This window comes from Corvus hawaiiensis, chromosome 11, assembly GCF_020740725.1.
Source record: "Corvus hawaiiensis isolate bCorHaw1 chromosome 11, bCorHaw1.pri.cur, whole genome shotgun sequence".
NCBI classification, from domain to species: Eukaryota; Metazoa; Chordata; class Aves; order Passeriformes; family Corvidae; genus Corvus; species Corvus hawaiiensis.
In genome coordinates, this window is record NC_063223.1 from 10,099,861 (window position 1) to 10,115,215 (window position 15,355).

The 15,355-nt window shown below is 43.5% G+C and overlaps 1 protein-coding gene across 31 annotated transcripts in view; it reads left to right on the forward strand.

Annotated features, from left to right (window-relative positions):
• The window catches only part of CADPS (calcium dependent secretion activator), a 210,941-nt gene that overhangs the window by 88,724 nt on the left and 106,862 nt on the right, over positions 1-15,355 (forward strand). For all 31 annotated transcript variants that reach the window (XM_048315787.1, XM_048315790.1, XM_048315795.1 and 28 more), the window contains exons 7-9: positions 8,518-8,629; positions 12,502-12,641; positions 14,632-14,698. In XM_048315787.1, the coding sequence (XP_048171744.1) occupies positions 8,518-8,629; positions 12,502-12,641; positions 14,632-14,698 (319 nt within the window). The remainder of the gene's footprint in view (positions 1-8,517; positions 8,630-12,501; positions 12,642-14,631; positions 14,699-15,355) is intronic.

Below are 15,355 nucleotides of genomic sequence, written 5' to 3' on the forward strand. Positions count from 1 at the left end.
AAACCCAGGTGTCTGGCTGGATTTGGGCTTATTGTCATGGATCCTGGCTTAGAAAAATGTAGGACAGCAAAAATGTGAGTGGTGGCACAACAAAAGATGGTCTCACTCTTCTTGTTCCTCCTTTTAGTTGATTTTGGAAGGGTATCTTGTGTTGTTTTCTGCTGTTTACATTTAGAAAACATTTCACTGCTCTCTACTAAAGTTTTATAAAGGAGAGTCTAGATTATGTTGGCACAAACTAGTAACCTGTATTTTCAGGCAGAGGATTTCTGCCTCCTTTTCTGTGGTCTCTGCTTATGAGATACTAAGTTTCTGTAAATCTGGCAGGGTATAGCCTTATTAAGTCCAAAATCATGACCAGGCCTTAACCAACGGCAGTCCTCTGCAGTTGTGCTTTCTTCCAGGGTGACAAGATTTGATAGAAGTAATTAATCATATTTGAATTTAATCATTCTGTGAAGTGAGCAGCTCTGTGGCTGGTTCAATGGAGCCTTTTTGGCCAAAGGAAACTTTGATTAGCATGTGTGTGGCATTGAAGTCACCCTATTCAAGAAGTGGTCACAGACACAGGCAGTAAATGCACACAGGCATTTAATGAATGAAACTGTAAACTCATGCTGTATCCAAAGCAGATACACTGATGGAGCACATACAGTAGGCAGCCCTTGTAAAAGCAATTTTTCTTTCAGTTCAGACCTCCCAGTAAAACAGTGCTGGGCTTTCATTTCCATTTCCTCCTGCTGAGTTTTTCTCTTCTAATTGTGATAGTATTAAGCAAGAGCTCAGGACATTTGAAAAGCAGTCATCATTTAAATCATGGAAAGTAATCATGCAACTTTTTTTTTTTTTTTTCTTCCCTGTTAATACCCAAAAAAATTGTGGTGAATAGCACTGGCACAATTTTGCACCCAAACCAGCTGAGGGATTTCTGCTGCAGAGTCCAGCCCCGGGTGCAGCAGTCTAGGAGGGATGTGTGCTCCTGAGCTAGGTGCAGGCATGGCAGAAGGGACATCTCTGGGGCAGGAATGCCATCTCGTGGCCATAAATAGCTATTATGTGATTAAATCCACCTCCCTTTTTCCTTCCTCATGACACTTCCCCAGTATATCAGTCATTCTCAGGAAACACAAATCAAGCTGTATTTTCTGCATAGCAAAGTTCATTCCTTTTTGGGTTCCTAAAGCTGTGCGCTCAGCTTCAGCAGCTCCTCTTGGCTGTGGTGCCCTGTGCTGGCACTGGAACAGGATCTGTGGGGACTGTGTGTGAGCCACAAGCAGATCAAGAGCAGACCTTTGCAGGCTTTGCTTTGCTGCAGTCTCTGTCAGCTTTATCCTATTCCTTCTGCACCTTGCACAATCAGGCACAGATGTGATGCTCTCCGAGACATATTTCTCTCTCAGCTGGCAGCGTAGTGCTGCCGTAGCCAGTTTGAGGATGTGGGAGTTGCAGCTCCTGGAGGGAGAGATGATCTGGTACTGCTGTCTGCATGATGTTAAGCAAGATGGTGTCTGCATGTGTGACACATACATTGTGTCTCAGAACAGTGGAAACAGAAAATGAATAGATCATGGAATGCTTGAGGTTGGAACACCTTCTTAGCTGCTGTAGAAGGAGCCCAGTCCTTAGCAATGCACTGTCTCTGCTCACCTTTTAAATAACACCATAGTGCTTTCTGCAGTGGTATTTTTGGGAAAACAAACACCCTTTTTGTAAGCAAAATATTTACCAGTGGTGCTCTATTCTAGCAGAGGGAGTGTTGTATGCTCGGCAGGAATTAAGGTGCCATGGGAAACGATGGATTCACTCAGAGTACTGTTGGGTTATCCCATCAGAACAGACATCGGTGCTCCACGCAGAGACATGGCCTTGCTTGGTGTTCGTGGCTCCAGGCAAGGCAGGTACAGCCACCTCTGCCAGCCAGTGCCTGCAAGAATGTTGACTTGTCAGCACCTGCATGGGTGCTGCATCAGTGAAAGCGGGTTTTAAATCATTGCAGAGTCTGTGCGGGAAAGTCTAGGAGGAATCAAATATGTTTGTGCTGTCACTCCCACTTCAGCTCAGCTTGTTCCGAGGGGATGGGACTGAAAGGCTCTTCTGGCAGGAGAAAAGGAGGGGAGGAAACAAATGTAAACAAAAATAGGCTGCGTTGTCAATCTGTGTCTGATGTCTTTTGTTATCCTGTTTTGAAGGTGAGCAAACACATCAAAGTTTTACCGTGGGAGGAATGCCAGAGGAGGCTCAGCAGCCCTTGGGAATCAGGATGTGTTATGCATGCAAACCATTCTCAATGCATTTCTACAGGCAGAATGGAAAGGTGCCTTTCTTAGCACCTGAGTGCTAAGAAAGAGAGCAATGTATATGCATCTATATGTGTTGAGACTTTAATTTCAAATCTTTTTTGTGAACCTGCAGCAGTCACCTCCAGCACCCCTTTCTAGCAGTGGAAAGACAGTGGCGCTTTGTGTCAGACATCATTTCATCTGCTTGCTGCCTCTAAATTGGGATGAGGCAAATTAAGGCCTACCTCTACTGACTTAATTAGATCTCTCCTTATTGCACTAGCGGGAGCCCAAAGAAGGTGACTGAGGCACATGAACACAGTAGTACAGTCCACTAAATTTGTGGGTTTTCAACTGAGGTTTGTAGTTCTACTGCAGTTAAGTCACAAACCAGTTTGTAGCTGTCCCCAGCACAGCATCTCCAAACTGGCAGTTGTTTATGGCATTTTCCTGCTGAAATAGAGTTGTGTGTGGAGTTGTGTGTGAATCCCACAGATCTCCAGCTGTGTGACCCAGCCTGTGGGTTTTCTTGGAGTGCCTAAAAAAAGCCTGAATTCTTCTGTGCCTTTGGGTATTTTCGAGTCCCAAAGAACAAACGAAAAACCTCTTATCCATTGCCATTACCCACAAGAACTGCAAAGAGTACATATTTTCCAAAGGCTTTGGGATACCCCGCTTCTATTTATTATGGATTTGTGACCCAGCTGGTGCAGGTGTGAGTACCTGCCTCTGCCATGTGTCATGGATACATCTGTGGTGCCACATCCCTGCCAGTTCAGTGCCTCACCAGCACAGCTCCTTACAAGGAGATGTCAGCTCTTCCAACCTCTGCTTGTGAAGGGCTCACCATTGTCTCGTTTATGGTGTTCCTAGAAGTTCCCAAGCACTCTTTTCATTTTAAAAGATGGGTATTTTCATCCTGGTGGGATTAATGCCTTCTCTGCATCAAGTTTTGCTGTTGAGCTAAGTCTGTGTGTGCTCAGTTATAATGAACTACCGCCTCCATGTATGGGCAAGGAAAGTTCAGAAAGATCACTGATAACTGTGGTCATCAACCTCTTGTTCGTGTTTTTGAATGGCTGGTATAGATAAAGCATTAGAGAATATAGTAAAAAACTTTCCTGTGTGCTTCGTCATCTATAGTTAACTGTTAAACATACTTTAAACCTGGTTATTTTCCTCCTCACTTGTGTCTCTAGAAATATATAGAAAAGAAACATAGCTTAGCATTACATTGGAGGAAAACATGTGCTACATGAAGGTAGGTTAGCTCAATGCCTGGTGTGCTTCTGCTCTGTTTTTCCCAGTGCTCAAGCATGGGCATACATGATTTATGGCCCAAGATTTAAAGGTCTCTTCTGGGAGGGGAGGAATGTGCTAAAGAAATAAAACCATCATTTGTTAGACAGGATTTCTGGAAGAACTAAATTGAGACTGTAGCATTTCAGTCTTCAGTGATGAAGTGGGATCTGAACTCTCCATCCTCAGAGCAGGATCCAGATCCAGCAGGGACCATGACTGGGCACCACGGTAAGATAAGAAACCAAGGCTGGATTAAAAGCATCACACCACACAAGGTTAAGCAGTCACCAAGCCCAGGCAGTGTCTGTCAGGCTGCTGTCTGTGCTGCCCTCTTGATGAGCTTCCCTTCACCAGCCAGCTCGCTTTGGAGACCAAGCTACAGGTACACCATGAGGGACACAGACATGCCAGAAGAGGATAGATGAGGGTTGTGAATGAGAAGTGCATGAAGCACAACCCTCTCCACCAGCACTGCACAAAGGAGGGAGGCAGCCAGACTGGCCTCACCAGATCCCACTGTGACAGTAGAGGACAGCAAGGGAGGCTAAACTGGACTTGCAACTGTTGTCCCAGACATGGTCACATATATTAAAGACCTTTCAGCTGGACCTCTGTGCCCTTGTACACAGGCAACTGGCTGTGCAGGAGGGTGGGTGATGTTGCTGCTGGTTTTGGTGACCCTGCAGGGATGGAAGCATCCTCCATGTCCTACCTTTCCAGTGCCTGGCTTGGGAGGAACAGGCACTACTACTGAGTTGGTTAATTTGGAAAAACTATACTGAACAGGTTGCTCAGTAAACTCCTGCAAATCTGGCCAGCATGTTGGAATATTGTTCTGCAAGACTTTTTTACTTAAGTGGTGAATTTATGGGAACAAGGCAGAAGGGCAACATCTCTGGCAGAGAAGATCTGTCCCAGGATACTGCTGTGTCCATTAAGTGTCATGCTCACCTGGAGTGAGCTCACTTGAGGGACAGCATAGCTCTCCTTTAGTACACATTTTTAGTTTCATTTTCTGATTTTTTTATGTTTATTGTGTGCAAGCTGAAGAGGGATAAAAGGTGTCCTCTGGTAATTTTGAAGTGCTTGAGAACCGGTCATAGATGACATTTAAATGGAAAGCACATGGCTCTGCAGCTGCTCCCCTGTTAGCCTGGTTAGCAGGGCTGATTCATGGCCCAGCAATATAACCAGTTACACTTGTTCATTATTTATAGAAATCACAGACATCAGTGTTCTGGCTACATCAAGTTACAAGAGCATTATTGGAAGAAGGGTAACTGCTTCAAATTAGGCAGGGGCTGAGCAGACTTGCTGGAGACCACAGTATATGAATGAAAGAATTTAATGAATTTTCCTGGGTATTAAATGTATATGTTCAGTTTTAGGAAGCTCATGGGTGCTAAAATTTCCTTTAGAGGAACTTACATACTAGAGTTCAACAGAAATTACTAAATCAGTGTCTCTCAAGGACAGCTGAGAAAATTGTATATTAGGTCATGTAAGTGGGATATTATGAAGAAAAGCAGCTGAAGTCAGAGACACTCCTGCCTAGTTTCATGTGATACATGAGTCAGGACAGGGATCCTGACAGGATTTTGTTCAAGCCTTATTCATATCCCAAATAGTATCTTAATTGAATATTTTAACATAGCAGTGCCACAGTGTTTTAATGTTTTTGTCTTTTTAGCTATGTGGTAATTTAACTTTATAATTGCTGTATCTGCATTTTAGAAGTCCTCAGCCCTACAGACAAAGATCAGTAAAGCACTGCACTTCCACAGGATGAAGACAGTTGTTTCTGCAGTGACCTTATGACAGGAAAGGGTAAGAGCTTGGTACGGCATCGACAGGAGGAGACTGGTCTTACAGGTTTTGGCCGTAAGTTGGGAAGGACTGAATAGCATCAACCTGAAGGTTTGTCAGATCAGCAGTGTGAGACAGCTGAGAGCAGCTAGCTCTGAGCAGCCTGGCACCTGCATTGGCAATGGCATCACTGCCCTTCATGTGCCAGTAAGGGCAGTGTCTGTGACAGCTCCCAAATGCTCCTGAAATCAGACAGGTGAGCCCATCCTACAAGAGCTCCAAGAGGCCGTGGAGGTAATGGGAGACAAGAACTGACCTTTCTTCCTTGTTGGCCACTCACACCCTCTTGATATGTGTCATTGTATGTTCCATTCAGGATAAAATGCCAGCACTTCAGGCTGTTTGGTCAGTAACTGTGATGGCACCTCTAGGTGAATCTGTAGACACGAAGTCTACAGTGATGATCTTCTTACTTTGCTTGTAAAAGGTAAAACAAGGGTCAGCATCTGTCAAGTTAGCACCTGGGGCATATCTCAACCTCTGGCACTTTGCAGCCAGAACAGTTTAGCTGCTTATCCTAAGTTTGATGCCTAAGTAGAAACTCTGGAGACAAAAGTAGATCCTGGTGATAGCACTGGAACAGCACAGATTCCATAAATAGGGCGATGATTCTAGTAAATTCTCTATGCACAGCAGCATTTCTTTATCGGTTCCAGACTCTGGGATGCACTGGGCAATAAGAAATGCTGAGCTGAGGGGTTCAGGCAGGATTCAGATAGTTAATATGGTCCTGACTGAGGAAGTACTGTCAGAATTGTTCTGCTTGTGTACCTTTTTTGGGGTGTTTGTACATATGTATGTATCCATCTGTATGTGTATATCCTTTTGGCCAGAATGACATTTGTTTGTCCTCACTTGCAGATGTTTTATTGCTTTGAAGTGTCAGCATGAGCTCTGTCTCAGGGGGACAAGATAGCATGGTTACTTCATGGCATTTGTCCACAATGGGTCCCAATGCACTTTCCCAACAAATGAACTCCTGCAGTGATAACCTGCTTAGTGATTAAATATGGAAATGAAACCATTACACTGTTAGTCCTTCAGAAGATCCTAATACCTAGCTACTGTCCAGAGCTAATTTTCTGAACAATAATTTAATACACAGCCCAGATAAACTGGGTACTCGGATTGAATACAAATGATGTTTCAGTGGCATGAATTATGGCCTTATGCTGAGCATCACTATGGCAACTAATGACATCACCACAGGTTCCAACCAGCACAAAACTCAACTTTTGATGGTCTCCATTTGTTGGCACAGATCTTTTCAAGGCTTTTGGGGGTATGAATATGTAAGTACCAGTGTTCTCAAGGGTTTGCTATGTATGTTTGCTGTCATTTGAAACATTTATTCTCTTTGTGGTTAATGTTCTTCCCATGAAGGAAACCTAATGAAAATTACTGTTTGTATTTGGTTAGTAACATTTGTTGATAACATATGGTCTGGGAATGCTTCAACAAATAAGAGCTTTTTAATAGTAAACAGAGATATGAGTTCTATAAAGCAGATGCTGTCAAAATACACAGTGTAAGGTTGGATATTTTCTTACTTTGCCTCTTACCCAAAGCAATATAATCTTCCTACTTTCCCTCCTGGTGACAGTGCAGTTTTTTGAGAGAAAACGTAACCTGTGACCTGAAACTGTGATTAGAAAATTGTTTCTTTCTTCTTGCCCTTAAAACATTTATTAGGTAGCTGATGGCTCACATATGAAAAAGATATGATGTAGAGGACCTGACTGGACCTATAGTGCTGTAGATAATTTAAACCAAACTTCTGGTCTCTGGCACTGATGGCAGTTTGATGCATCATCATAAAAACCAAAACATGTGAAACAGTGATACCAGGAGAGGAAGCTTCAGAGCAAAGCCAATGAGGAACCCAAGTTTGTTAATCAGCTCTGTGCTGAACACGCTTATCTGCTGAGCTCAGTTAGACAAGGTTTGCTCAGTGGGGAGCAAAGCATAAACCCATACTCATAGAGCACAAGGAGAAGTGAATTATTTTTTCTGATCACTTTCCAAATGCTAAACCTGGTGCTTGGTGTTTATCTTTGAGGAACATCTAGTCACTGGACCATGTCTTCTGAGCCTTTTCAACGGAACTGCCTTTCTTCAGCAGAGGATCTAGTTTGAGGACAGCCTAAAGTGAGAAAGTGTCATTAACAGAGTGAGGATGAATAGAAGTGGTTAGTGAGTTATGGTGTAATCTCTCATCTGACTTGCAGCATTCTGGGTTGCAGTGTGTGTTCCACCACATCACTCAGAGGTGTTGCTCATGGCATGCTCTTTGGCAGGGTCCCACATGGAGTGAGTTCATGTTCTCTGTGCACTTGGGCAACTTGCGGTTGCAGAAACTTGTAGATGTTCTCTAGAGACATGCATGTCTAGAGGCTATGGATAATTCAGCCTCCATACCACTCCTTTCCAAGCCATGGAATGACTCATGGAGTACAAATAGTAGACAGTGGATCATGGTGTAGTTGCAGAGGTGGCGTCTTCCTGCACTTCCACTGCAGTCCCACCCACAAGGAGCTGGTGTCCTGCTCTGTAGTCCTAGCAATCTAGGATTACTCCAGACATAATGACTTGAACTTAAACTTGGATTGGGCTGAGACTTGGAAGGTGACCCAGGTTAAATTGCAGTTTCTTCAGAAAAAGCAAACCTCACTCTCAGCCTGGAAAGGAGAGGTTAATTGGCCAAGAGAGGAGCATAGGCATGAGTGATTACAGACGTCCTGGGTGCAGATGTCTTCAATCCTATACTTCTCTTGTGACTACACAGGCTGGCATTGCAGGAGACATAGTGTTCTTTCTAAATAAGAAAGTTCTCTTAAACTTGGTTTCATGCTGCTCCCTAATGCTCTCTTTTTTCCCACTAAGGACCATCATGCATTTTCCAAACATCTGTCCCACATTTCTCAAAGAAGATAATTAATGCCCTTGTCACTCACACAACCCAACCACTTTGGCTTGTGTCAGACATATTTTGGGTTAACTATTTCGTGCTCAAGCAGTGTTGCTGCTGACCTGCCAGCTGAGCTGAACACTGCTTTCTTTCTTTTCACAGCTGGGGTACTCAAGGAGACTTCACAACAACCCATGCGCTTCCTGCAGTGAAGGTGAAGCTGTTCACGGAGAGCACAGGAGTGCTGGCTCTGGAGGACAAAGAGCTTGGGAGGGTAAGGAGATTTTGAGTTTAATGATGTTTCCTTCTGGTCCTGATTTTCTAGAGAAATCTCTTCTGTACAGAAATATCTTTGGAGTACAACATGCACTGCTTTTTTGCCAAGCTTCAGGAGGGGGAAAGAAAGCAAGTTCTGCACTGCTGGAAAGGAGTGCATCTCGCATGCTGTCTTTGTTGTGAGTTTTTAATGGCAGCATTTCAGCTGGCTGTGCCTCCTCTGAGCAAAGGCAGAGGATCTTGTGTGCAATATTGGCAGTCCAGAAAGCCTTAAAAGTTGCTTGCGGAAATGGACATTCCTGAAGCAGAAAAGGGGATTATGCTGAAGCAAAAAGAGGGGATTTAAGTTTGGCAAGGGAATGTTAAGCTTCTCTCATATCTACTGAGCAGCTGGTGCACAGTTTGAGCTTTTGAAAGCACTGACTGCAGTACTCCTTGCGAAAGGCTTGGAGCTGTGGCTTCTTCCCTGGGGATGTATGGTGGCTGAACTGGTGGCTTCAGTGGGGTTGGACTGGGGGGTGAAACATGAGGGTTCATTGCTCTCATCAATGGTGTTAGTAGCAAAGAGCTCAGATTCCCAGGGTAGTGGCTGCAGAGCAAATCTTCCCACCCCATCTCTGCCCCTCGCCTGTGGTCCCTAAACCAGTGCCCTGGGACTGGTGGCCCTTGATCATTGCCGCCTGCAGCTCCAGAGTTATCTGTGGATGGCACTTTCCTGTGGCTTTGGGACACTTCACTTGTCTCCATGGATTTTGTGCAGCTGTTTAATTTGTGTTGGCCCCAGGCATAAGTGGCAGCAAACTCCTTGCTGTGCCTTCCTCAGCTCCTCAGGCTGAGATCAGTATGATGAAGATTCCATGAAAATCAGTTCAGGGTAAGAGGACTTGTCATGGCTCAGCATGACCCAAGTGATCTCCAGGGGCAGCTGGGCTCTTTCTGCCCAGTCCTGCAGCACTCCTTGCTCTCCATCCTGTCTATGTGGCTATGGCTAAGAAATGCATGGTCAGGAAAGCCACTGATCCTGTTGCTTGTCCAAGTACAGTATTTCCAATTATGGACTAATCTGTTGGGATGTTTCTTGCTAACTCCATGACTGTTTGTGCCTTGACAAGGAAGAGTCTGTGTCAATTCAACATTTTTCCTGATTAACACGGTTTTATGTTAATCCTGTTCATAAAAATGCCAAACATTCTTCTGGTCCTAGTGAGCTGCTGATTTAATTTATAACTTTATGGTGGAGAGTGCTGCATGCAATTTTGTCTCATGTAATTCATGTTCATTTTAATTATTTGTGTTTTCATGTTCATGAAGCATCTTTTGTTCTTGCACTTGAGAGAGAGAAAAGCAAAGCTACCCCTTCTTTTCTCCTCTCAATGTCTTCAAAGAGAGTCACAGCCCCTTCAGACTTTCCTCATCCACACCTTGATCCTTCCTTTCTCCCTGTCCTTTTTTGACAAAGGACAATCCCTCTAGGCTGCAGTACTACATCTGAAGACCTACAATTGTTTTGCTGCACAGCATCATAATATTTTCAGGATTCTTTTCAAAACCTCCTACTTCAAACAGCCTGGCACCCTGCCTTTATCCACTGTGGCATGCTGAGCAGAGCTTTTCACCCAGCCGGCTGCGCTGCCTTTCAGGGATTTTTACAAAGCAGCCCCTCTTGCTTTGTAAGTCTTGTTTCCACTGGTAGCCATGAGCAGTGCTGACTTTGCTGGTCTTGGGAAGCAATTAGCTGTGCATGTTGTTCTGAGAAAGATGTCAGCACCCAAAGCAACCCCTCTTGCCCTGAAGGCTGATGAGCCAGCCCTACCAATGTGCTTGAATTCCCGGTCCAGCGGGAAACCATCCCTCAGCCCTGAGTTTCTGCAGGCTGAAGGATGTGGGCCAGCAGTGGCAAGTGTGGGGAGCTGGCAGTGATTCCCCTTGGCCCGTGGCCACCAGCGCTTTCAGTCGGCCAAACTTCAAAGGGATGCTCAGTGTGCCCAGAGCACCCGAAAGATGACGTGGGTCTGCTCAGGCTGCATCAAGATTTCTTCTTTAATGTAATAATGAAACCAGGAGTGTGTTAAGCCACTGGTTTAGCTGTTGGAATGGGCAGGAACCTGCCTTCATGGAGAGAGGAGGGAAGCAGGTTTTATACACAAAACACCCCTGCTCAGCCGCCCTTTGAGCAGTGGCTTTGTGCTCTGCCAGGCGGGTACAAAGCCCACTTTCTATTGCGAGTGTTAAGTTGGCAACTGGCTGCCACTCCTGAGCTCGCCACTTTTATCCAAGGGAGAACTGGAAAATGCTCCCAAAGCCCTACACTGCTGAATGGGCAGCTGAAGGCATGGGAATACATCCTGACCCTATTGAAGCCAGTTGCAGGGCTCCTGTGGATTTCAGCCATGCCAGTACTTCATCTACTGAGGGCAAGGAGGGGAAGAGCTGTGAATTGCAACACCACTAAGAAAAGTTTGTGTCTTTTGATGAAAAAAGAGTTAGAAATCAAAGTAGAGAGCATCCCAAACACACTGAGTGGCTGCTGCATCGCTAAGAGATGTGGCTTAGCACAGGTGTACGTTCTTGCATGACCTGCCTGGCACTGGTTCCTTGGATGCTGCTCAGAGCTTGGGTCCATCATGCTTCTAATGCCCCCTGCCTCATGTGGAGAGCTCATTTCTCATCTTCAGGATTTGCTTAAATGTGTTTTTTTTCCAAGAGTGATGCAGTACAGACTGGTGTTGCCCAGTTATCTGTGTGACTAATAACAGCTTCAGATTCCTGACAGAAAAAGCAATTCAATAAAAGAAGTAATAAATAATGTTAATAAGGGTAAAGTTGAGAATCTACTGATGCTTACTTCAGGCTTTAGAGGAGGCAATAAAATAAGTTTTAGAGTCATTTATCATAGGGTAATAGCATCAATGATATTTTGGTGGAAAACAGCCCCTAGATTGTTGACTCAGCAGCAAAATTGAGGAGCAGAGGAATACAAGGTTATAGTCTGGTCTGGAGTTTGGCAGGACCGTTCACTAAGCATGAGCAAGAAATGAGTGATGGCAGCACACCAGTTAATGAGGGTGAATGCTGCCATATATAAGAATTGTGAAACAATTTGCTTGCATGAAGGTTAATGGATTTAAAGACGATTCATCTCACTACAGCACAGTGGAAACGTGAATGAATTTGTACCAGGAAAAGTCACCTCTGAGAGTGAAAGCGTCAGAAGGGGAACAGGTGTAGGAGGAAGAGGGTTAGGCCACTTCAGAGGAAACATATGGAAATACCAGGAGAAGATGGTGGATGTGGTGTAGTTCTACGAGAATACTCTGAATCTTACTCTCCAGGGAGCTGCTCTGCTTTGTAGTGGTAATGGATGAGTGGGAAAAGCACAGCTATGATCAGGAAAGACTATTCACCTCTTGGAGCTTTCAGTTTCTTTGAGCCAAATGCTTGCATTGGTGTTCATCTGCAGTCGCTGGTGTTGCATGGATGTGCTCCAGCTGGAGACCCTCCCAGCATTTCCTGCTGCTTGAAATGGAAGCAGAGTCCTGCAGCCACTCATGTCATGACATGGGATGCAGATTTTTTCTGCTGTCATAGCTCAGTCAGACGTACCATCCTGAAATGATAGGAACTGATTATGCAGTTCTGTCTGCATAGCCCCATGAGCTGATTGAGGAGCCAAAGAATATATGACCTAATCTCAAAATAATAAGCTGTGCTTTAAAAAAGCAATAAAAAGTTATCCTTATTGATGTGAATAGATATATCCAGACTGATTTCTCGGACAAAACTAGGTCATCTGATGTATTTCTGTTCCACATTAAACCCCATTTTGTGAATAATTTTTCCCTTTAACGTTGTTGGTTTTAATTCTTACAGGTTGTTCTCCACCCTACTCCTAATAGCCCAAAGCAGTCAGAGTGGCACAAAATGACTGTTTCCAAAAACTGCCCGGATCAAGACCTGAAGATCAAGCTTGCTGTGCGAATGGATAAGCCTCAAAACATGAAGCACTCTGGGTAAACACTTGTCTCAATCTGAAGTAATTTTGTTCTGAATGTGCATTAGGAAATTTCACTCTTTTAATATTCTCAAAGAGGCTCTCTCTTTCTCAAGTTCACAGGAGGTGAAGCAGAAAGATAAATACAAACATGGCGTTAGTTCAGTCATTTATAATGCACTTCCCATATTCTTAGTGTAGACTTTTTTAATGCATATGAACCAAACAGTTTAAATTTTAAACAGTTTTCCTCAGGAAATTCCTAATTATGTTTTTTCCTGTGAGAAATAATAAGTGAACCTCCTGACTCTCTTACAGACAATAATACAATTTTTTAAGTTGCTCTGTGTCTCCCTGTATTGATTTCTCAAAACCAAAATCACAGTGCACTTTCCACTTGAAATAAACCCCAGTGTGACTGGCATTGTTTATACTGAGATACACAACACAATTAAATAGCAGTTGCTTGGAGTAGGACTAATAATTTGGAAGGTAAAAGGGGCACCTCTCCTTTCCAGGAGGGAGTGTCAGAAGATCTGGGGCCAGAGGCATCCCTTATCACTTCTACCTTCATGTAGTTACAAATGAGATCTAGCTAAGGCCATTGGCAAGGCTCTGATTGCTCTTCAGAGCTGAGGATATGACAAAAAATTGAAACTGTCCGGGAAACTCACTGTTGGAAATAACTCTTTCTCCAGTTTGTTTTTGGTGCTATAAAAGTGACTTTGTTTCACTTTTATTTTCATAGTGTTTTGTTAAATTCCATCCATTATTAGGTGGTTTAGATCACTCACCTTTTCTAATTCCTCCTCCTTCTGTCTTCTGTGCTGATGAGATCAGAGCCAGTAGTCTTGTGTGAAGTTTAATTTTTTCACCACGATCACAGGCACCAAAGCCAGAGAGGACACGTCCCCTGTCCTGTTTATTTCCTTGATCTCAGCTGATAACAGGGCTGTTCTCAAGCTTTCTTCAACTAACATTTGATTTACATGATACTCCTCAAAACTCTGAGGTTTATACCTCTTGCTACCAGAACTGAGATTATCTTTCTGTTGATATTAGCAGCAATAGCCAAAAGGACACTTACTACCCTCTTCTTGGACTTGCCAAGGATTCAAAGCCCACTTAAGCATGACTTGGAGTTTTGTGGTTTTAACATTCACCAAGAGTATGCTGGATCTCTTCTGGCATAAGAAACCCCTTGCATAATCAAAAATGAAGTACTTTTTCTATTTATTGAGCCAGAACTAAAGTAATTATAGTGGTACATAAAACATACTAATGCTGAATAATATCCTTATGTTTATTATTAGCCTGGTGCTGCCACTAGTTTTGCTGATGTTTGTGTTACAATGTTACAGTGGCCACTTCATCACAGAGATTAAGTGCTTATTTTGACATTAATTTAAAAAGTTAATTCTTCGTAGAAAACAGTAAATTCACTCCTCCCCTGAAATTATTCAGTTTGCTTGAATTATCTGTAGCCAAGCAATTTCTTGGATTTCATCTTAGAGCTGCTCAGTGAAGTGTCCTGGTTTAGTCAGTCCAATGGATATTGAGGTCCTGCGTACTGGGTTGGATGTAGGAAGTGTCGCTCTGTTTGACAGCTCCCCTCAGCCAAATGGTTTTATGGAGGCTAAAGCAGATTTGGGGTTTGTCTCCCTTAATTCTTCCGCTGCAAATGCATTCTTTGCCCACTCAACCATGTTGTAGCTATTCACTGGCACTAAAGGGCTTTAAAGTCTGAGCAAATTGTGAAGGACAAAGGGAGAGAGAATTAATACTGTGTAACATTAAGACTCTGTAAGATTTTTATGTCACTTTCTTTGCAGGTAATTTTTTCAGGCTAGAAATAAACCCACTCATGAATGCTGCTGAGCTTGAGAGTCTTGTAATTATTTCTGCTTGTGCATTAATTTCAGTTTCTAAGTGTAAACAAAATGCACTGAAAAGCAAGAAAACAACAGATGAACACTTGTGTGCTGAATTCACCTGTTCTTTTCTCCTAGGTATTTATGGGCCATTGGTAAAAATGTTTGGAAGAGATGGAAGAAACGATTCTTTGTCCTGGTCCAGGTAACAGATGTAACTAGAAGTGATCTTAAATCACAACATGAAATACTTGAGTCTGTCCTCCGGCCACTTTCAGTGCCGTGTGATTGATGCTGAGCTGTGGCTCTGTGCAGGGTGCCTGTTAATCATGGATTCTTTTCTAAATGTATGGGTGTTCTCAAGGATATCCCAGTTGCAGACTTCTAGCCATGAGTTTCCAGATGCACTTGAATGCTTGATAAAATGGCGAATTAATTTTAATGAGGAATTAATGAGGCGAGGAGGAAGCTCAGTCTGTCTTGGTTGGAGGTTCTTGGGCTCCCTTTTGAACCTCCAGGTTAAATTTGGACCCCATTTGAATCTGCAAAAGTTTCATCATATCAGAGTCAGCATCAAATCATTCTTGACGTTTATCTTGCCTTCACATTCATTACTGCTTCTCATTGTCTACAGCTCTCACTGATCATTTTGCAATCATCATTTTGCAATGTCTTTCTTTTTCCCCTTTTTTTTTTTTTTCCACTTTTTGCCCCCCCAGTTTCAGTCGACCTGTATATTTGACCACTGTTAAGAATTTCAAGGAAACAGGCAGATGTCCTCTGTAACCTAAAAGGATCTGGTCAGTACTTGGTGTGTTACATCTTTCCTCACCTTCCAAGAGCAGGTGGAACCACTGCATTG